A 22,291-nucleotide genomic window follows, 5' to 3' on the forward strand; every position below is an offset into this window, starting at 1 on the left:
TTAACTGCTTCTCGTAACGAGCCTTTCTTTCTTTTCCTCTTTTTCTTGTGCACTGTGTGAGCTAAAAATCAATCCGGATTTTCCAAAACAATATAATTCCATCCAACTGTGCATGTGTGTGGGCACATCTCCACAGGCGAACCACATAAGAGTGACAATATTAATCAAGCATCCCTTTGAAGAAAACGCCAAGCTCAAATCTTCTTTTTCAGAAATGGCTAAACCAAATCAAGTCTGAATGACAAGGACAAGATAGTCGTCCATTGCTGGAGCTCTCCAATGCAAGCCAGCGAGACTTCCTTGTTTGCCGACCAATGAAAGGTAGATTGCAAGGCGGAGTCCAACCCAAGACACGCTTTGGACCGCCCCTTCATTTGTTTTTATTTCCATTTATATTTACTTTTTTGGGATTACATTTTCGAATTATATATATTTTTTCACTTTTAGTCATTTATTTATTTATTTAGTCATTTATTTATTTTGAATGTTGGCAGTTTTAGTCCTCCATACAAGCCTACCAGAGAACACGAGGTGAATCACGGGCTTGGCGTTTCCAAGCTTGATGGCCTTCTACCGCCGGCTCTCTTCAATTTGATTTGCTGCAAAAAGCGCCTCAGCCTTGTTGGTTTAATTACTTTTACTTTGAGAGAGTATTAAGGATAAAAGTTCAAGTCGGGCTCTTGACTGCCTCCCACCTCTCAATTCATGCAGCAGCGGCATCAATACGGTTTAGATCAAATTAATTCAAAGAGCCTTCTGACGTCAATGCCATACTTGATTTGTATTTATTTATTTGTAATCCTTTTTTAGATGCTGCATGTGTGGGGGCCACACAATGGATTTTGGTGAGGTGAATTCAAAACTTCTCTATTGTCTACTTCGGTAAGGCTTTGACACTATCAAGGTTGTTGTTTTCTTTCTCTCTCTCTCTCTCTCTCTCTCTCTCTCTCTCTCTGTCTCTGTCTCTGTCTGTCTCTCTCTCTCTGTCTCTCTCTCTCTCTCTCTCTCTCAGAAAACAAGTGAAAAGAAACAATTTGAAGGAATTTAAGTGACCTAGCCCACCTCTTAATACTGAACCATTAGTATCACATCACAAAATAAAAAATGCAATATAACTATGCTTGCTATTACAGAGCCCCAACGCCCCCCCCCCCCCCATTTCTTTTTTTTAATTATCTGTTTTTAATAAGATGAGTAGTTTTTGCTGTATTTTTTTTTTTTATTAACTATATCCAAATATTTAGTTTTTTTTTACTTGGGGAGTCCAGCACAATAAACTACACCTTGTGCTATATTTCCGCTATGCCTGTGTGGTGCAGTGTTATACTGCAGAGTGACTTAGCATCATACGGTATTGTGTGATGTGGTGTGATGGTGTAGGGTGGTTTGGTGTAGTGGGTTCACAAAAACACTTATGCTGTTAAGGATAACTAGAACCTAACCTAGATTTTATATATTTCTATAAAATTTCTGACATTTTGGGCAATTTTATGGACAAATTATGGTCATTTTCTGGCTCTTTTCTTCACATTTTGGATACTTATGGCTATCTGGCTGTCTGTTTTGCTATCAGTTTGAGACGTTTTTGGCAATTTTGTGGACATTTTATAGTGATTTTCTCCTTTTCCTTTTTTTGACAATTTTTACTCACTTTTTGGACATTTTTATGTAATTTTTAAAACTTTTTCATCTACCTTTTATTTATTTTTTTAGGTAGCCACAGGCGAGGGACTAAAGAGCCACATTTGGCCCCAAAGCCACAGGTTGCAGACCTCTGCATGAGAGGATTCCTTGCATATTCAAATCCAATTTTGTTTTAGGCCTCAGGCTGTAGTACTATTGGGTAAGTACACACAAATCCCCATGTCGATCTATTCTGTTGACATGGTTGTGTAAATGAGCAGCTGCGAGTGAGAGATTATGTCGTAATTACTTGCTGCGAGTGAGAGATTATGTCGTAATTACTTGTTGTGAATTTGCGTCAAAGCACAGCAAAGATCTCAAAGATCAACAATTTATTTCTTTGTTTATTACTTTCACAGTGTGGCATTGAGTTGTGCACTTTGACAACAATTGTAAATGAATGGAAATATATCCAAAGCAATTTTATTGATGAGTCACTATAGACATACAGTATACGACACACGTAATTACAACAACAAAATATTGTTACCATAATGTATTTCCCTACAAGGTTAAAAAAAACACACACAAAAAACATCTGTTTTAACACAAACAAATGTCATGTAGCTAGACAATTCCAAAATAAAATTACAAATATCTGTACATTACAAAGAAAAATAAATTGTGTCAAATAAATAAAAAAGAAAGCATGTATTTATTGTAAAAATACATCTGAATAAGTTAATGAACTGAAACTGCTTTTAAAATAGTCATGGCACAATTTATACCCTGTATTATTATTATTTTTTTCATTTTTGGTCTAGTAAACTACTCTGTACCTCACCCTACATTTTGCCGAGCCAATGTCAAATCTGGATTTCGTTACCATGGCAAATGGGTGCATAGCCTGAGCTCTGAGACTGGGATTTTGGAGGCTGCCTCTTATCATCTTTGCCAGCAAATGTGTGCATAACATCTGGCTGGATCTCACTGGCGATTGTGCACTAATGTGTGCATCCATCAAAACCCAGCGCAGCTCTGCTTACCCTTTGACATCGCACCTGTGGCGGATCTGGATGTTTCTGCTTGATAGTGTGCTTCAGGCAGTTGAAAGTGGCTCTTGATATTTGCCCGGCCTAACTGATCATGGGGGCGGAGCAAATAGCGCTAAATCGCTCCGCCAGCCTATTGGAGGGCTTGTCTGACGTCCACATTTTGTAATTCCGGCGGCTGACGTCCTCTTGCTGCGCCGAGCCGCTCAGCAACGCTCCATTTCGTGGTGCCTGCCCCTCGGCACATACACAATGAATGGGTTTGACAACGGAGCACAGTACAGTGTGAAAAGGGCTTTACCGTTCATTTCTACTAACAGATCGACTCCATTTTAAGCAAGGTCTAGAAAATCTACAGCTGGATCTTCAAGAGATGACATTAACTCATTTGCTCCCAAAAACATAAAAATATGTTCTATTTTAAATGTTTTAAGTGTCCCAAAGACGTATTTATACGTGTTTTATGCTTTTTGTATGTAAGGCTTTGATGTAGCCTCTAAACTGCAGAGAACGAGTGAAGCAATGGTAGTGATTTCAAAAACGGCCAGCAGGTGGTAGAAGAGTATAAGAGATCAACGAGGGCCATGTTGCAACAAATTGACTCCAGATTGTATTTTTTGTTGCTTCACTGCGGGGCCACACTTGAAGGTATCTCCCTTTCTGCCGGCACCACCTGAGCCCTTGCAGGCACTATCCTCATGCACACACTGCCGCCCTCCGTAGTGCTGGAATTGACGTTGAACTTGATGTTTGCCGGCCGCACGGCTCTGAGGAACTGCCTCTTGAAGGTCTCGCTGAGGACGATATAGAGGAAGGGGTTGATGCAGCTGTTGGCGTAGCCCATGCTGATGGCGATGTTGTAGGCGTAGGAGAAGGCCTCGCTGGGGTTCTGCACGCCAAGGTGGACCAGCTGCAGGATGTAATAGGGAGCCCAGCAGATGAAAAAGGCCAAGCAGATGGCCACCGCCATCCGCGTCACGTTCCTGACGCGGACCCTCAGGCTCCTTTGCGGCAGCGGGGCCACGCTGGTGGACATGTGCTGCAGGATCTTGAAGAACACCCTGCAGATGATGGCGAGGGGGATGGCGAACGCCAAGAAGAACTGGTAGAGCGTGAACCAGTAGGTGTTGGTGACGGGGTCGGGCAGGAGCAGCGCGCAGGCCACCAGGCCGCCGGGTAAAGGCATGAGGTCGGCGTACATCCACACGGGGATGATGGTGATGAGCGACAGAGCCCAGACGACGGCGATGACGAGGGAAGCCACGCACGGCGTGCGGATGTAGTTGAAGCGGATGGGATGCACCGTGGCCACGTAACGGTCCAGCGTCATGGCCGTCAGGATGTACGTGCTGACGATCTGACTGTTGGAGTCCAGCGCCGTGATGACCGTGCACATGGTGGCGCCGAAACGCCAGGTGCCGTTGCCTAGCAACTGGTGGATCAGGAAGGGCATCCCGAGCAGGAAGAGGACGTCCACGATGGACAAGTTGAGGATGAAGACGTCCGGGACGGTTTGCTTGGCACGACATTTGGTTTTCTTCATGATGGTGTAGATGACGATGCTGTTGCCCAGGATGCCCAACAGGAAGATGACGCCAAAGATGACCAGCAGGATGGTGCTGCAGGGGGGAGGACTGTCCACAGCTGGAGACGCAACAAAGCAGCGGGCAGGACAAAAGTGGTCATTGGAGAGGGAAGTTTAGCACACCGTAAAAAAAAAATATAAATTTTTTTCTTTTTTTTTAAAGTTCTATTTACTTGGAAAACAAACTACAAGCAGAGTTTTGAGGACATTTTACCAGTTTATTCCACAAAAAAAAAAAAACATTCAGGAATGAACTCGTGACCCTCAGCTTGGGAGAAAGCCACTCTACCACCTGGGCCATGCCACTCTTGCTATTTGCCACAATACTACATTACAGGTGTGTCCAAAATCAATATACTAACACACAGCAGGAATGGCATGGCTCCGGTGGTAGAGTGGCTGTCTCCCAACTTGAAGGTTGTTGGTTTGTTCCTCAACCCTCGATTACACTCTAAAAACAGTTGGGTCCAAAGTAACCCAGTTATGGATACAAAATGAATCGATCCACTTTTTGGGTCAATTTGACCCAACTTTCTGGGTTGTCTAATTGGGTCAAATTGACCCAAGTCCATTCAGTCCATTTTTGACGCCTAGTTTTTTTTGACCCAACTGTTTTTAGAGTGTAGTTTGTTGTTGTTTTTAACAAATTGGTAAAATGTCCTCAAAACTCTCCTTGTACAATTTACTTAGAACCTCTGAGTGATAAAAACGTTACTAGTTTTTTTTTCCAAGTAAATATTTCTTCTTCTTCTTTTTTTTTTTTACATTGCAGGTCAATAGGGATTGGAATTGATATGCTCTTATTGAGTCTCATTGGGTGTGGGGATGAAATAATATAAATAAAATATGATATCATGGATGTCATCATATTTCATGGTTACCACCATTAAAGCTGCTCTTTGTAACAATTTGCCTCAAAACATTTTTTACAATAGCCTTTTTATTTGACCGTTTATGATCTTCTAGTTTAGTAATAGAAATAGTTTTCAGACTGAATTCGGGATTGAATTTCCCACCCTATGTCTGCAGATGTGACGACGTGCGCATTGTGTACATGAAGAAGGGAAATGCAGTTTCATTTTTCGGCCACAGGTGGCAGTAGCGATTCAAAATGGTCTTTTCTGCAGCTTTTAAAGCCTGAATGTGCAGGGGGGGGGGGGGGGGGTCACTGCAATGTCTCTTTTTCAGGCACCTGTCAAGGTCTTTGTACAATCAGAACATTGTCCTTGCGGGTTTAAAGGTCACAGGGAATTTAAAAAAAAAAAAAAAGAGGGAGGGGGGGAAAATGTTTGAAATGGCTGACAGCAGAAGGTTCAGCTCTGCTCCCCCATGGTGCCGAGTCAAACACAAGAGATGAGTAATTGAGGGTCGTAGTGGGCGCATTGATCCAAATATTGATTATGTCAATACTAAGTCAGTATCAATATCAGATTGGTACTTGTGAAATGATATTGACCGGGTCGTTTCAGTTTTGCTCTTGTATGCTCTCCTGCGTTGTTGTTGTTGTTGTTTTTATCCAAGCGATCGACAGCCAGATGGCCGGCCTCGCCGTTTCTGTCTCAGCGGTGAGCAGGAACTCTCGGCGACTCGCCGCTCCCCCGAACCCTTCTCTTGTTTTCGATGTTGCGCCGTCGCATTTAACCAGAGTCACAACAGGATCTCTGGAATATATTTTGCAAATGTATAAATATAAATATGTGATCTGCCTCGGAATTAGATGTGACCTTACTTTTATGTTTTGACATACTTCCTATGAATGATATATGCACAGCGCTTTGCAAATACGTACGGGGGGGAAATTAGCAAATTAAATTAAAAAGGGGGAAAAATATTTTGAGAAAATAACAAATTTGACATATTTGGATATTTAAGCACAACAAGGCGAGATAGATGAATTTGAAATCAAGGCTTGTTTGCTTTCTAAATTGCTCCGGTTGAGTTGTGTGTCGCAAAGATGAAGCCATACACAGACATGCATACGGTGATTATTTATCGTGTTATCCTTGATTGCTTGGCTGTTACGTGGATGATTGTAGCGGTTCTAAAGCTAATGCGGTAAGGCTCAGTCAATTCAGCAGCGAGTGATTGATCATTGATCAGTTTATGGCTAAACTGTTAAAAAAATAATCCAGAATAGACATGCAATGAAAGGAAACTTTTTATATAGTAATTTCTGAACAGTACCTAGTAAAAAAAAAAAAATGTTTTCTAGATCACGAACAATTCCGACATGACAATTTGTACCACATTTGGCAAATAGTAATATTTTATATTTCAACTTTGTACTACCTATGTCCTCACTGGAGTATTTCTTAATACACAATACAATAAACATAAAAAATAAAATAAAAAAGCACTAGAAAATCCTGTAAATTAACTGCAATTTAGCAATCAATGACGCATCTACCTTAAATATTGAAAAGTATCAATATTGATAATGACCATGCATTTACTTGCTATTGGATCACACGCAGCGCTAATTAAAGTAAGTGAAGGGAATTGGCCATGCGAATGGTGTCAGATAATTACAGAGAAAGGGCAAAAGTGAACTGGTGCAGATTAAATGTAATTAGCTGCTTCACTGAGAGCAAATTGAGTTGTAAAAAAAGAAAAATGTGATTGATGTCATTCTGAATTGTGACGTGATGAGAGAAAAAGTGGAGAATGAATGAAAGTTATGGAATGATTGGGATACCCCCCCCCCCCCCGACAATGGAGTGACAGGCTTGCAATTACGAAATGAACACTTCCAGTGATAAGAGGCAGATGAACAATGGTGCTAAAAAAAAAAAAAAAAAGAGAGAGCGGGGTTCGAACCGACTCGTGGGGACTGACATGATTGACGAATGAGTTCGGTAATTACAGAGGAATCATCATTTTCATACAATGTGGTGTAAACAGGTGCACACGATGGACCGAAGTCACACGAATGAAGAAAAACTTACCAAATGAAACAAAAAACACAGCTTCGACGAGTGTTGCAAACGATGTGATGTGGATGGTGATATTTCTCTCTTACATTGGGGATGCTGTGATGCAGCTGTGGGAAACCAAAGCATGTTTGTTTTGTTTTGTATGGAAATTATGACAAAAAGCACTTCCACAATAGTATACACGCTGCTCACCCACCTGATGTTGCATTGATGCACCCGAGAGAGAAATTGGAGTCATTGAGGAAATCCATCGCTGACATTCCAAGTGTGAGCAAGTTCTGCTGAGTCAAATCAAGAAAATGCAAAGAAAAATAATGTTTGTAAGGAAGTTCTTTCTCATAGTTAATCCAAGAGAGAGCTCAGCTGGAATTGCTGTGAGCGTTCTAAAGATGTGGCGACTCGGTGTTCACGCATACATCTCTCTCTCTCTCTCTCTCTCTCTCTCTTTCTCTCTCCCCCCCTCTCTCTCTCTCCCTCCCTCGACTTGCCATCATTATTGTGCACGTGTCACACAAATGCCAAAAAACAAATGCCTCTTTCAAAACAAAACATACATATATATATGTATATATTTTTTTCCTATTACAGCTGTCACTTTTCTCATGTTTATCGATATGTAACGACGTGTAAAAGCAAATCTCAAACTATTCAAGTTAATTAAATCTTAAGAACCCCCCCCCCCCCCCAAAAAAAAACATCAGCACACATCAAACGGATTTATAATGATTTATAACGTTCCGGCTGTCCCGTCAGCTACATTGAGACCGATTCATTAGTTCATAATATGTAATTCTATAAGAATTGGAATGCCGCGCAATTTTTTTTCCCCAAATTTATTTGATTTCTAAGTTTGAAAAAGAGGATAGAATGGATGGATTGAAATTGCAGAGTCCACAAGCATGGTGAAATAGTTGTTAGCGTGTTAGCGTTGTTAGCGTGGCTGACGTGGCAGTGAGGCCTGGGTTCAAATTCGAACCTCTCTAATGTGGTTTTGAATGCGAGACACACCCCGCTGCTCTCTTATTTGCCATGTATTTAGACCCACCACCAATGTCCTTGCCTACTGTTACTTTTAATTAAACGTGGCGTGTGAGCTTTTGCCCCTCGCTGTCCCCTAATGAATGGCCATCCATGGTGCTCTGTCACCATCTCATCTTAATTCCTTGACATTTCGCTCTTATTTTAGAGACTTGTTATTTATGATTGCTGGTGCTTTTTCCGCCACTGCCATTTTCTTTTACTAAACACATTAGGTTTAAGGCAAATTCTATGCAAAATGTATTGGTTTATTTGACATGTTAGAAACGACGACACAAAAAAAAGAGACTATTGAGGAGAAATGGAGAAACTGGAAGGTATCCAGAAGCATGAAACAACATTGTGGTGCGATTACGTCAGAATCCACATGAACGCAAGTCAATAAGATTCCCACATCTCCACGTAATGTGAGAAGAACATGACTACTGTGCGTTGTAATCTTTTAGAACCTGCGTTAAGGCCTCTACACTTGAATTCCCCCCTGCCAGTTAATTTTGTCAGCCATTTTAAAATGTTATCTCGTTTTTATTTAGCCAACTGTAAATCTGGCCTTTTAGTCTTTATTTTAGTCCAAGAAAACATAAATTTTATTCGTCTAGTTTTAGTCAACAAAAATGACAAATAAATGATTCCCAAGTAACTGCAGCTCGTTCATGTTTTGGTTAAGAATGTAGAATTCAGCTGCTGTTTGGTGCAGGGGCTGATATTTTCTGGTGGGCTACAGGGTCTCTGGACCACCACAAATTCTTGTAAAAGCCTAAATTATTTTGCTTAAAGAAATCAGTTCTGGTAGCTGTTTAAAAAAAACACTAAGTTGCAATTTATAGATTGATTTTGATGTACTTGATAAATTAGGGGGGGGGGGGGTGGTCGATTTTTCTATGTAGCCCTCAGAGGGAAAAGTTTGTACTCCCCTGACTTACGCCTATATCGTGGTGTGAGAATTTCCCATTGCCTTTTGTAGCTTCCACCTTCTACTTTGCGGTCCTTCATTTTCCACATTTTGCTGATGAAGAACTTTTGCTTTCTGATCATGCAAATTCCTCTTTCCCCTGTAATGCAACGCAACAGGAGTGTTACAGCTCGTATCTCATTAGACTGTCGAGGAAGGCTGAAAGCAGGTGATTGCTCGTGAATATAGCATACAATGTGTGCTGATCTTTGGCGAGGATGACTGGTTATTTCACTTCATCAGGCATTGCCGTAACCTTCCTCCCACTCTCACGAGCCTCATTTTCAGCGCTTGATCAAGTTCGTAATAGCGATTGATTTCTTTAACTCAGATCATGTTCCCCTTTTTAGAAACCATATGTTTCTTAAAATAAAATAAAATAAAATAATAAAAAAAAGAAGAAGAAAAAAAAAAGAAACCATATTTCTTCACTGAACTTTTCCAGTTGGCAGCGCTGAATAATTGACCTCTCAGCAAGTATCCAAATCTTCAAGAGACAGTTTGATCATTTGGTGTGGCTCTGAATCTTTGCAGCTTCTTGTTCAACTATGATGTCAGGTCCATTACTGGAAAAGACAAGCTTGTTTTTCCATTTCTCTTCTGTCTCAACAACTGCAACATTTTTACATTGAGGTCTTAAAACTTTTCCATGAAGACAAATAGGTTATAAGTTGCTGTGTTGCATTCTGTGCCTATTTATTGACACTGTCTGTTTACATCATTAACTGTAGCTTCTACATTGACCGTCGTCATTGCTGATAAAATTCAGCAGTGGCTTTTTTTTTTTTTATAATGTCGCTCCTGGCCCAAAAAAAAAGTGTTTGTTTCATTCCTGATGTACTTTTTAACATTGTCTGTCCGGAAAGTTGAATCTTGTCAACTAATGGTGCAATTGCAGCAGTTGTAAGTTCCAGCTTTACTGGAGCAACTTCCCAAGAATGAAAGCTCGATGAATTTTCTCCTTATCATTCTGCAGTGTCATGTAACTGTGCCATAAACGTTCTCACTAGTGTCAGCGAATTGATGTCGTCGGCTACAAGGGAGCCATCTTTGTGTTGGATGCATGTCATCTACTGAACGTGACCAGCATTTTCATGTCTTAAAGCCATCTAATCCTCTGCAGCTGAGGAACATTATCATCCCAATTGTAGCTCAACCCAAAGAGGTTTTGCAGCATCAATATGGCAGGTAAGACAAAAAGATGCTAAGAATCCAATGAGGTCATAAACTTGGCTTGCAACTTATCTAATACCACATCTTGTGAGTGGTCTTTCTTGGATGCCCGTCAGTTTCTGCATACTGATGTAGTCCCAGTCCCCCAATTTCCTCGCGTACTTTCTGAAACCCATTCTGAAACCCATCCAAAATGACATACAAAAACTGACCTCTCACAAAAGCCGCAGCTTCTCCCCCTCTAAGCTAAAGCAGTCATCCACACAATTTGTGGTGTTCAAGTTTTTCTTTGGGCAAAACTGCCACGACTTTGCAACGGTTTTGCATCAAATAGATGAACAGTCATTCTGTAAGTTCACCACATGATGCAAACGAAGTCTACATCCTCTTTTGTCACTTTAACTTTGCGGCACATTTCTTGTTTATCAGTCAGTCCATCAAAAACTCAGAGCAAAGGTTTCGTCAAGTCAAGTTCATGGAATATCTGATTATTGAGTGAGTTTAACAACATTCCAATTATTAGGCACAGCAACATTATGTTCTCTGAAATTGTGTTTGTAAAAAAAAGAAAAGTGTAAAATGTAGTTATGGAACGACTTAAACTCGTAAACTAAAAATTTAAAAGGTGATACCAAGAGGCAATGTTGTACAACTTGACACCGGTCTTGGTCTTCAGACCCCACACCCGTCCCCAAGTCAAAAGCCACACTACTTACTAATATACAGACATGTGATTCTCAAACATGGCCATTCACAGCGATATATGTGATTATTTAAAAAAAAAAAAAGAAGCTTAGTCATGACAAATAGTATCCAGCTTAAACAATAAAACAGTGCTAGCAATGCTAAGCTAGCTGATTATAAAAAGTGCTTATATAGTGTTAGATTATTAACATTGTTTTTCAGTTTCGATTTATATTTTAACCATTTTGGATATTAGTTATAAATATATAAATATAAGACAACAGTTAATTCATATGTTAAGCCAATCTATAGTCCTTTGTTCTCTTCTTGGGAAAGAGAAAGGTAACAGGTTGCTTTTCTATATTATCTAAGGGGAGTATAGTTGGTACCAGTCTCTGTCCGGTCGAAGAGAGTCCAAGGACAGGCTGATTTACTACTCTTCAAGTCTAATCTGATTTGTACCTATGGGAACTTGCTCATGGGAGGGGAGAGGGATTTTCTTGTATTCACTGACTTTCAATAAATGTGCTGTGTGCTGGAGGAGGATACACTTTTGAACAGATCACTGCTTGGGTGTCTTCATTTGTGTGATCAGAAGCTTCTGATTAATTATACCTTTGCAAAGGGACTTCTTCACCAGAATCTCACCATTCAATTTATTGAACACGCAAAGAGTACAATAATAATATTGTCTACTCTTTCAATAGTCATGACAAATAGTATCCAGCTTAAACAATATAACATTGCTAGCAACGCTAAGCTAGCTGTTTATATAGTTATGACAAATATCCAACCAAAACAATATAACAGTGCTAGCAACACTAAGCTAGCTGATTATATAAAAAGTGCTTATATAGTCATGACAAATAGTATCCAGCTTAAACAATATAACAGCGCTAGCAACGCTAAGCTAGCACCACTACCACAGAAGACAAGAAGCTGTTAACCACTATGCTACAACAAAGCACATTTCCCCCACAGATACAGAACAAATATGACAAACGTTTTGAAAATAAATTCTGGACAGACACCTCCATAAAATTTTCCAAATAAACCTACGCTTTACTATTTGCTAAATGTCACTACACAAACAGGAGAAGTATAGGGAGAGACTCTGGGAGATGAGCGAGAGCAGATAAAGGAACGAGATGAAGGGGCGCATACAGAGCAGTATGCCAGACAGCCACCAAGCCAAAGCAGTAGGATCTCAAGATCTCATTTGATTTTGAGGAGAAGACTACATTACTGGTCCTAAACAGTTCAAACTGTCCCATTACCCAGCTAGGGAGGACCAAAACTGCCAGAATCAGAAATAAATAAATGACTAAATAAATGACTAAAAGTGAAAATAAAAACAGATATAAAAAAATATAATTCAAAAATTTAATTAAATAAAAAATACATATAAATGGAAAAATATATATATATATACACACTAAACACTGCGTATTCTATGCCTTATTTTTTATTGTCAAGGTTGAGTGTACTCTATCTTGTGCTTTCTTAAAACTCTTTACTGGTGCCATCCAGGGAGCTGATAAAAAAAAAAGAAAAGAAGAGGTTTTGAAATTCCTGACAAGTTCCTCTCTTGTGTTGCGGTGAAGTGGTTGTGTGTGATAACTTTGAAGTACTTCTCATTCAGCAAAGCATCCACTTAATGATTTCTAATCACGCAGACGCTTCCCTCCAGTCGACAAATAATATTAAACAAACCATTGTGCATTCTGTGTGACATTCTTGATATGAAACTAGATTTCAAATAAGCCATTGGCCGTCACAAACACGAGCCCCAGGGTTATCAGCAACACACACCGGAAGAAACTAAGAAAAACAAACAAACATGGCCATCCCACAGTGGCATGCGGTTATGAAAAGTGCGTTTATAGTTGTGGTAAATAGAGAACACATAATCGACCTTAAATAACAGTGCTAGCAACGCTAAGCTAGTACTAGCACGTACTGTAAACAAGAAACTGTTCGCCACTGTGCTACATTGGTAGCATGACTTGTTCGTAATTGAGTGTTACTGTAACACTAAATGGTATCAGTTCTACTAAAAAAAAATTGAATATAGAGTGTTGGTTCCAATAACCAAAGCTAAACAAAAATATTTTGGTCAACTCACATTTTTCACCGGACAAAAACTAGACTAGATTAAACTAGCAATGAGCGCATGGAAAAACTAAAGAAATAATAAACTTTTACACAAAATATAATTAACCCATTCAAACCCAAAGACGTGTAAATACGTTTTTAATACTTTGTCCTGCACTCCCAAAAACGTTTTAAATGCAAGAACAAACAGAAGGCTTTGATGCCGCTTCTGACACGAAGAGGTGGTTTCAAGCAATGGTTGTTATTACAAAAAACGGCCAGCAGCAGAGTAGTAGAGTAGTAGAGATCAGCCAGGGCCATGTTGCAACAAGCTCTTTTTGCCATTGTTTTCACCAGGAATGTGAATAATGATGTAGCTTGGCTATATTCTAATGCTAACTGCTGCAAAACGGAAACAGATACAAATATAGTTTTGTTTTTTTTCTGATGAAAGAAGGTCTAGGTTCCATGTTTTTATAGTAGTAGAACACAATATTCTGTGGGACTTGCAAAATCTGTCAAAATCCAGTAAAACAGGAGGGAGCGAAGGGGGTTGCTTCAGTGAAAATGGCCGGGAGTGAATGAGTTAAGAGTTCTTGCAAATAAAAATAAAAATTGTGCACACAAAACACATTGTTACCGTAATTATACCGTAGTCGCAGTCGTGTTCGTCCACCTTTTTTTCTTTTTTATAATTGTTCACTCACTGTTCTCCCCCCTGCAATCGGCACCCATGTTGGTATCTACTCGCCTTTTTATTTATCATCTTTTGAACTCTCCACATGCAATTACAGCTAAAGAAGGTTAAGGAAGTGCAAGTCTGACCATTTAAAAATGTTCTCCTGTGGGATTAAATGAAAGAGGATGTAGCTTTTGTGTGTGTGTGTGTGCGGTTAGGAGGGGGTGTCGCCCAATTCCTTGATTTTACAACCCCTTTTACTCTGAGTGAGTCATTTTATGCATTTTCTCAAATTGAAACCCCCTACTCATTGAATTACTTCCACTCAAACAAATACATGCCTTTCCACAAATAGATGCTTTCCGTTCCAATCGAGGCTTTGCTTGGAATAGACGACTGGCAGCTGAGCAAATAAACACCCTCAGCAATCACTTATGTTAAATTCGCCAAACGATGCGACCGATTGACTTCGTTCCACACTCCCATGCAGTTTTAACTCCAAGTCTATCCTACTTACTTGGAATGATTCAAAAAGATGTAAATGTCACAAGGTTAGGTACAACTGCAGAAACAGGAATGAAAAATTCTGCCTTTACATAGGGGCCACCATAGTGGCAGATTCTACCTACCTTTTTTTTCGTCAGAAGTCCGGCACCTTTTCATCACTCCAAACTAGCGATGGATCGATGTGTTTTTTTCAGGGCCGATACTGATAGTCAAGGAAGTCGATAGCCAATATTCATTTTCTAAAAGGGAAAATATTGGCATCAAAATTTGAAAAAATACAAACTCCAGCTCTGAATTTTTTTGAATTCTTAATAATATATTTATTGAACAACTTTTAGGGTTTGTTAAATATTGGAGTTAAAAAAAGAAAGAAAATAATCTTAGTTCATAGACAGGCAGTAGCATGTTTTCAAAAGTAAAATAAATAAATAAATAAACGTAAGTAAATAGCTCCCCATTGTTTTCTATAGTAAATAAAGTTTTCCAAAATGTCCAAATATCTCAAGTACTGTATTCAAATTTTACTTTGTTTCCATTTCAAACAAAAACAGAAGCATTTCTGTAAATTTAAATAATTAGTTCCCTGAAGTTAACACTTTTTTAAGGGATCTATTATCAGGCATATGATTCTTCAAAATGGCCGATGCCGATATTCGTCAAAATGCTGAATATCGTGCTGTTAATCGACCTAGCCGATAATCGGTCTATCCCGACTCCAAACATCACATTTCTCATCTACAAATCACACAAAAAACACCTATACTTGACACAAAATAAAAAAAATTATGTCAGCCTTGGTTTATATGTAATTTTTAGGCTGTTTTAAGTGTTGCATGCAAAATTTGGTTCCTCCAAATGGCGTTGAAAAGAAAAAATCACCAAAGTCATATTATGTGTATGTGAAATGTAGATTTTACTGCAGCAGTTTGAGTTTAGTTGGGGACATTTTGTTTGTTGTTCATAGTGTAGTTACCAATGTAGCATGTTCCTGAGCTAGAAGCTAATTTAGCGATTGAATATATACTGTACATATTGTACGTGAAAAATGTGCCTATTTTATGTACAGATTACACGTCTTGATGGATACGTCGGAGTTATTATTATAATTTTATTTATTTTGTAGTGCATGTTCAAAATAAACCGTTCTGTCAATTAATCATTCAATGTAAGACTGTATAAAAATCCTCCACAATTACATGTATTGCTCAGTTTTGGCGTATCGCATTGAGGGGTGTATTTTTGGGCGCACGGGTGAGTCTTGGGCTGCATACAAAAAATACTCACAAATTTTTTTAGCATTCATTCCCACACATCTAATTCAAGTTTAGAAGGGATGCCAGTCTGCAAGATTAAATGATTCCTGAGGCGAGTCTGAAAACGTACCATCCAAATATTCAGAAAAAATGGGAAGCGTGTCAAATAAATCTATTCTGTCAGCGACATGCATGATTTATTGTGCCTGCTTACATGTTATAAAATAGAAAATGTAAGAGCTGCGAATAGAAACGCTGCGCTAAAGACCAGGTTTCCTTACATTTCATTTCATTTAATTGTTGCTAATTTATTCCTCTCTACGGACGCTCAAAAGCTCAACGTTGTTTGATGTCCAAAAACTGCCATCAATCACCAAAATTCAAGTAGACATCCCCTCTCCTGCCCACAGAGCGTACATTGTGTACAAACCAAGGTCAATGACCCCAAGCACACAGCACAAAAATTAAAGAGGTGGTTTTAGGACAACGCTGCGAATGGCCGAGCCAGAGCCAACACTGAACATCTCTGAAGTCGGCTGTAACCAATGCTTTTCATCCAACATGATGGATATTGAGAGCTGCGACATATATCCAGTCAAATATCTGTCGCCCAAAGCCGATAAGTCAACCCAAAGCCAATATGCTCGAAGCTGCCACATGTCTTCTTCAGTCGTTGATGTCCCTGAAGTGTGCCTTGTTATCTCTTCAAATGTCACATTTGTTCAAGTCGAGCTCACGACTGCAAGCCAGTCCCAGTTGAAACATGACATTTGCTTCAGTTTGATTTGGAGCGTGATAAGGGAAATCATTTAATCCTCTGTGCTCTTGCAGCTGGTGTAAGTATTTTTATTCATACCTGATCAATAATACCAACTTGCCCAAGAAACAATCTTCCAATCGTTGGAGACTGAAATGTCCATGGTGAACTGTTCGTCCTTTAGCTTAAACGTATTTGCGAGTATATTCAAACATAGTCGCAAATACGTTCGAACGTACTCGCAAATACATTCAAACATAGTCGCAAGTACGTTCGAACATAGTCGCAAGTACGTTCGAACATACTCGCAAATACGTTCGAACGTACTCGCAAATACATTCAAACATAGTCGCAAGTACGTTCGAACATAGTCGCAAGTGCGTTCGAACGTACTCGCAAATACATTCAAACATAGTCGCAAGTACGTTCGAACATAGTCGCAAGTACGTTCGAACAGTCGCAAGTACGTTCGAACATACTCGCAAATACGTTCGAACATACAAACATAGTCGCAAGTGCGTTCGAACGCAATTGAACGTACTCGCAAATAGGTTCAAACATAGTCGCAAGTACGCTTCAACGTACTCGCAAACACGTTTGAACATACTGGCAAGTACATTCAAAATTACCTGCAAATACATTCTTGTTTTGTTTTTATTTGTTAATTTTTCCTTTCGGACAACCCAAAAAGAAAAAGCGCTGTCGGGATGAAGCCAAAGCTTATTAATTCCCATCCCCGGTATGTTCAAACATACTCGCAAATACGTTCAAACATTGTCGTAAGTACGTTCAAACGTACTCGCAAATACGTTCTAACATACTTGCAAATATGTTGAAGCATACTCACAAGTATGTTCGAACGTACTCGGAAATATGCTCGAAAATACTCGCAAGTACGTCCAAACATACGTACTCGCAAATATGTTCAAACATACTCGCAAATACGTTCAAACATACTCGCAAGTACGTTCGAAAGTACTTGCAAATATGTTGAAGCATACTCGCAAGTATGTTCGAACGTACTCACAAATACTCACAAACGTACTCGGCAATCAAATATATTTACTCCAGATTGGCAGTTCCACGCTTCCGTAATTGTCTGAGTACTGAGAGAAAACAATCAAGAGTGCATTGAATAAAAAGCATCTCTCTCTCTCTCTCTCTGTCTCTCTCTCTCGCATCTCTACCTCACATCACATAAAAGTCTCCTCATAAAAGCCTAAAAGAAGTCCTCACCTTCATCAAAATCCCAAAAAGAGCTCAACTTAATGGTTCTCAGAAAATGGACCACCCACATGCGCATGTTTCTATTTTGGAACAAGGTTATGTTTTGCTCAGCCGCCACCTCAAAGGCCAGATTAGGACAAAATGGTATGATGGTCTAGGGACTGTACAAACAAATGACCTGGTTGTCCCTTTGCAAAAAAAAATTCCTTTACCATTAAATTAAGTTTCAACATTCATTCTGAGTGGAAGAAAAATAATAGCATCATTATTTTAATGACAGGGTGTTACAGGCTTATGACTACTGAATTGAGGTTCCGAACAGTATGCACTGAATGTGCAGTGCAAGTTTCCTTTAAAACAAATATTTACAGACTAAATAGCTGGAACGACATGTTCCAACTGGTGTACAAACTTGAGTTAGGTTGCCACCAAAAGAATGAAACCAGAACATCAACTGAGGACTACCTGTACTTGACAAAACGTTGTGCTGCATGAAGCCTCTCTATAATTAAACATTCATGGCCTCGTTTGAACAAAAAAAAAGACGAAAAAAAGGTGGATGGAAAGCGGGTGCATCACAAGACAGTTGAAACAAGGAGACAAAGTGCAATTCCTGTAGAAATTGCATGGGAATGCTGAGAGCTGAATGCTAATAGCTAAATGCTAAGATATCAATGCATGCGGAATGCTTATGAAGTTAATTGAAAGATAAATTATGTGGAAATGACAAATGATTAATTATTGTTGAATGATAAATGATTAAAAAGAAAACTTGAACTGCAACCTCTTTTAAGATGGGATTCGAACCATTGCCTCCTGTTTACCGGTCAAAAATGTCAAAGTCTAACACATTGAAAATGAATGGGGAAAAGTTGATATTAAACATTAAATTGTGGCGTGAATTTTTTAAACCAGTTGAAATTTGTAATTCAAGTATTTTGTGGCAAAAACAAAATTGGAGAATAAAGTGAACACAAATAAATGTTGTAAAAGGGAAAAGGAAACGTTTCATTCGATAGTTTGAAGGGTTGGCTCAAAACTTTTTGAGGTCTGGACCTTTACCTAAAGTGATCTCTTGCAAACAAACCCCTCCGAAGTTGAATTGAAGATACCTGATCTAGCATCTGATGGTTCCAAAAGTCATAAAGCTGCGGGGATGGGGTATAACCTTTCGAACCAGCGAGAAGCTCTCTCCATTTGACCAAAAAAGAAAGACGCACACAGAGCTGATGCTTGCTGTGAACTAAGAGAGGTCACGTGTCACGTGCAGAGGGCATTTGTCAAAATCGTGACGTATTGACTTGTGCTTCTCGCGGTGCAGCACTGATACAAAAGTATCAAGTCGTACTTTCTTTTCGATTTCAATGTGAAGTTGATCTCGGTGCTCATCTCCATGCGTTGTCGACTGTATCTGAACCAGTAGCACTTCTTGCTCATTATGAGTCTGTAAACGAGGTGTCCCCTCCTTCCAAGTCATATTAAGATTGCAAACGGCACGTAGCGTTAGAATATGTTGTCGTGCGGAACAAGATGACAAACTCGGTTACCGCTGTACTTATTGTTTTTCATTAGATTGCTTTTTATTCATGGCCTACAGGAGTCCTACTATTTATTCATTGATCACATTTCAAGCTGCATTGAGCCAGTTTGCACAGCACACTAACAATTAGGGGTGCGAATTGCCTAGTACCTGGCGATTCGATTCGTATCACGATTCATAGGTCACGATTCGATACCGATTAATCCCGATGCGAATTTATGAATTGATTCTTGCGATTATTTTTATTTTTTTTACTCAAATTTAGAAAATACTAATCAGTAAACTTGTACATGAATACTATAACATTTGTATGAAAATGTATCTGAAACTTCCGGCTTATAACTCAGCCACTGCATTTAACAAACGGGTTGCAGTCTGTTTCATGTTTGAACCGCACTGAAATAAAATATTAAGGCTTAATAACATTCTTCCATGCTTAATGTGTGAATCCTAACCCTAAGTAAGACGTTTTGTTGAATATTCCCATTAAAAAAAATTGATGTTTAAAAATCGATTCGGCCGCCATCGAATCGATTTGAGAATTGCACGCTGTAATATCGCGATATATTGCCCAATCGATTTTTTTCCTAACACCCCCACTAACAATAGTTTGTCACATGTTTCCGGATTTTGAGCGAGTGCGAACCAGCCGGCCTCCACTAAGCCATAACAAAACAGTATCCTACGTGAAAGAAATGACAAAGCCTGTACTGCACTGGTTCTATTCAAGTGAATAGGAGGAAGCGCCTCCTTTCAATATATCCCCATTTACATCTGTAAAAAAACATAAAAATTATAAATATAAAATCTAAATTGTGCTGCGTATTTATGGCCTCAAAGTGTTTTTCATACAAGCATTCACCACAATTATGTTAGAAATTTGATTTGGGCTCGCCATAGGAGCAAGTACCTCTTAAAATGCTTGTCTCAATAAGGCTTGTCAAGCATAACACTCGAAAAGCAAGCACTTAATATCGATTCACATTTTCAACTTTTACCACTGAGACACTTAACCGCTAAAGAGGCAATCCATTCACCACGCATAATCGTCTCTGACTTTTGGAAAATCAATATACGTACCAAATGAGGACAGCTATTTTCTTCCCCGCTGGAGTCAGTCAAACCGTCGGCGCGATTCAATTTGATAATCCTCTAAAAGTGAGTCGGCATGTATGAAGAGAAATATCAAGAGTTTATCATATGCTTGTCATCATCTATTTAATTCCGTTGCTGTAGTAGCTTGAAAAAAATTAAATAATAATATTAATCCACATGTGAAAATCCTGATTTAATAAAAGTGTGTGTGTGTGGGGGGGGATACTTTGCAAAAACTTTCTGCTTAGAGGAAACTTGGTGGCTAATAAATATAAAAAAATCCTGGAGCCATCCCTGACGCAAAAAATTAAATAAAAAATTCATTGCCCACATGCGCAACTACTCGTAAACATTCACCATTTTGCCTTTCTGTGTTTTTATCTGCAAAATTTCTACTAGATAATCATGAGTCGGGAGGATATGGATAAACAACTTTCAGCAGTGATGTTTCATCTTTTTATAAGCACATTTAACATGCACACATGCCCACTTACAAACCTGATCGCCGTGGCACCGGAGCCTTAATAGTACGCACACACACAAACAAACATAAGGAGCACAGTCAGGTAGCGTGACTCAATGTGTCCTCCAGCAAAGTGAGAAAAGGATGGAAAAAGCTGAGAATTGCACACACTTGCATCAGTTCCGCCTCTCCGTGTGACAGGATTCACAGTGGAATTTCAGAGTTGCTCGCACTGTCATCTACTTGGAACGCACGACGCACAATCCTCGGTTTACGGCACGCTGAACCTACCAAATGAGTTTTGAGTGCCAATTCATAAAGTGAATAACAAATATCCAAATGAACACAAAAGTAAAATATATTTAAGACACACATAACTATATTTTCTCAGGGTGGGAATCTTTGAATGTATCACGATTGGATTCGATTCCGATTTTTGGGCCTGCGATTTCGATTAGAACGATTTTTGATTCAAAATGATTTGATTGACAATGATTTTTGCTTCAATCTATAGATGTGCAAGGAATTGTAATGATCTACTCCAGTCTGACTCGCTAATGCTAATTAGCGCGCTACTCGCGGCACTTTTATCACTCAAAAGTACGGCTCCACACTGCAAAAAATGGAATAACTTGATCGTGACTTTTTCTTTCGACTCTCTAATGTGGCTACAACTTAACAGTGTGTTAGACCGCGTGGAACCACACTGCCCCTAAGTGGCCAAAAACATGAACAGCGCTCAAAATAAAGGCACACACAGACAAAGGCAAGACAGTATAAAACAATTTTAATCAAATTTATTCTGAATCCTACTAAATAAGAATCGATTCTTATGAGAATCGATTTTTGGGCACACTCCTAATAGACTTTAAAGGAATGCAAGTTCCAATACACCGCGATAAAAGCACCACAGTCATTTTAAGGGAAAACAACTTGTGCTATGCTAGCTCTAATCAATTCTACTTTGTGATTCAGACAACACAGGGGAAATTTATTTTATTTGGTGGATTCCAATCCCAAACGTATTGCAAATCCTTCTCAGCTCACTTGCGCCAGTTAGTCCGATGCAATTTGAGAGGTGTGTGCTTTTACAACACTAATGAACCTTGACTCTGTGTCAAAAAGGGATTCATTAAATTGTGTGTGTTACAGCCTGAATGAGTAATCAATGACCACTCGGACTTCTCCAGCGGCTCAAGCGGGAATTTTAATCTTGTAAATATTCACAAAAAGTACAAATATACTTGAACACAAATTTTGCAACATTGGTACAAAAATAATATTCTTCCAGTTACCATGGAATATAGTTGAGGCAATACAGCCTAAAATAATAAACACAATTTTAAATCTAGTGTTTCAAAGTACACTTCAAATCCACATAAACAAAAGACAGATTGTGCATTTAAAGTCTATTATTGCTTCCATAAAAAGTTCCTAAATATGTTCATACCAAAGTACTAATAATTCTTAAAACAAATAAGCATTTTAACCATTTGGCTCTCTATTAGTAGTCGCAACGTACAACCATGTACACTTCACGGGACCTTCATAAACGACATGCCCAACTGTAATGGCTGCTCCAACTGGCGTATTTAACAAGGGAATAATACACAACGATACAGCTTTCAAAACATTC

At 39.1% G+C, this 22,291-nt stretch overlaps 1 protein-coding gene across 2 annotated transcripts; it reads right to left on the reverse strand.

The window, feature by feature from the left end:
• Positions 1 to 1,656: 1,656 nt before the first annotated feature.
• Positions 1,657 to 7,614, reverse strand: mchr1a (melanin-concentrating hormone receptor 1a). Of its 2 annotated transcripts, XM_086082920.1 has the most exons (3): positions 7,390 to 7,614; positions 7,206 to 7,300; positions 1,657 to 4,319 (listed from the first exon to the last, which is right to left on the reverse strand). In XM_086082920.1, the coding sequence occupies exon 3, from the start codon at positions 4,216 to 4,218 to the stop codon at positions 3,301 to 3,303; it is 918 nt and encodes a 305-aa protein (XP_085939046.1). In that variant the 5' UTR covers positions 4,219 to 4,319; positions 7,206 to 7,300; positions 7,390 to 7,614; the 3' UTR covers positions 1,657 to 3,300. The 2 variants fall into 2 exon arrangements, with proteins under 2 accessions (XP_085939046.1, XP_085939045.1); XM_086082919.1 differs by lacking the exon at positions 7,206 to 7,300.
• Positions 7,615 to 22,291: the final 14,677 nt, after the last annotated feature.

Source organism: Leptonotus elevatus, chromosome 8 (genome assembly GCF_054856555.1).
Source record: "Leptonotus elevatus isolate MCC_2025b chromosome 8, RoL_Lele_1.0, whole genome shotgun sequence".
Lineage (NCBI taxonomy): Eukaryota > Metazoa > Chordata > Actinopteri > Syngnathiformes > Syngnathidae > Leptonotus > Leptonotus elevatus.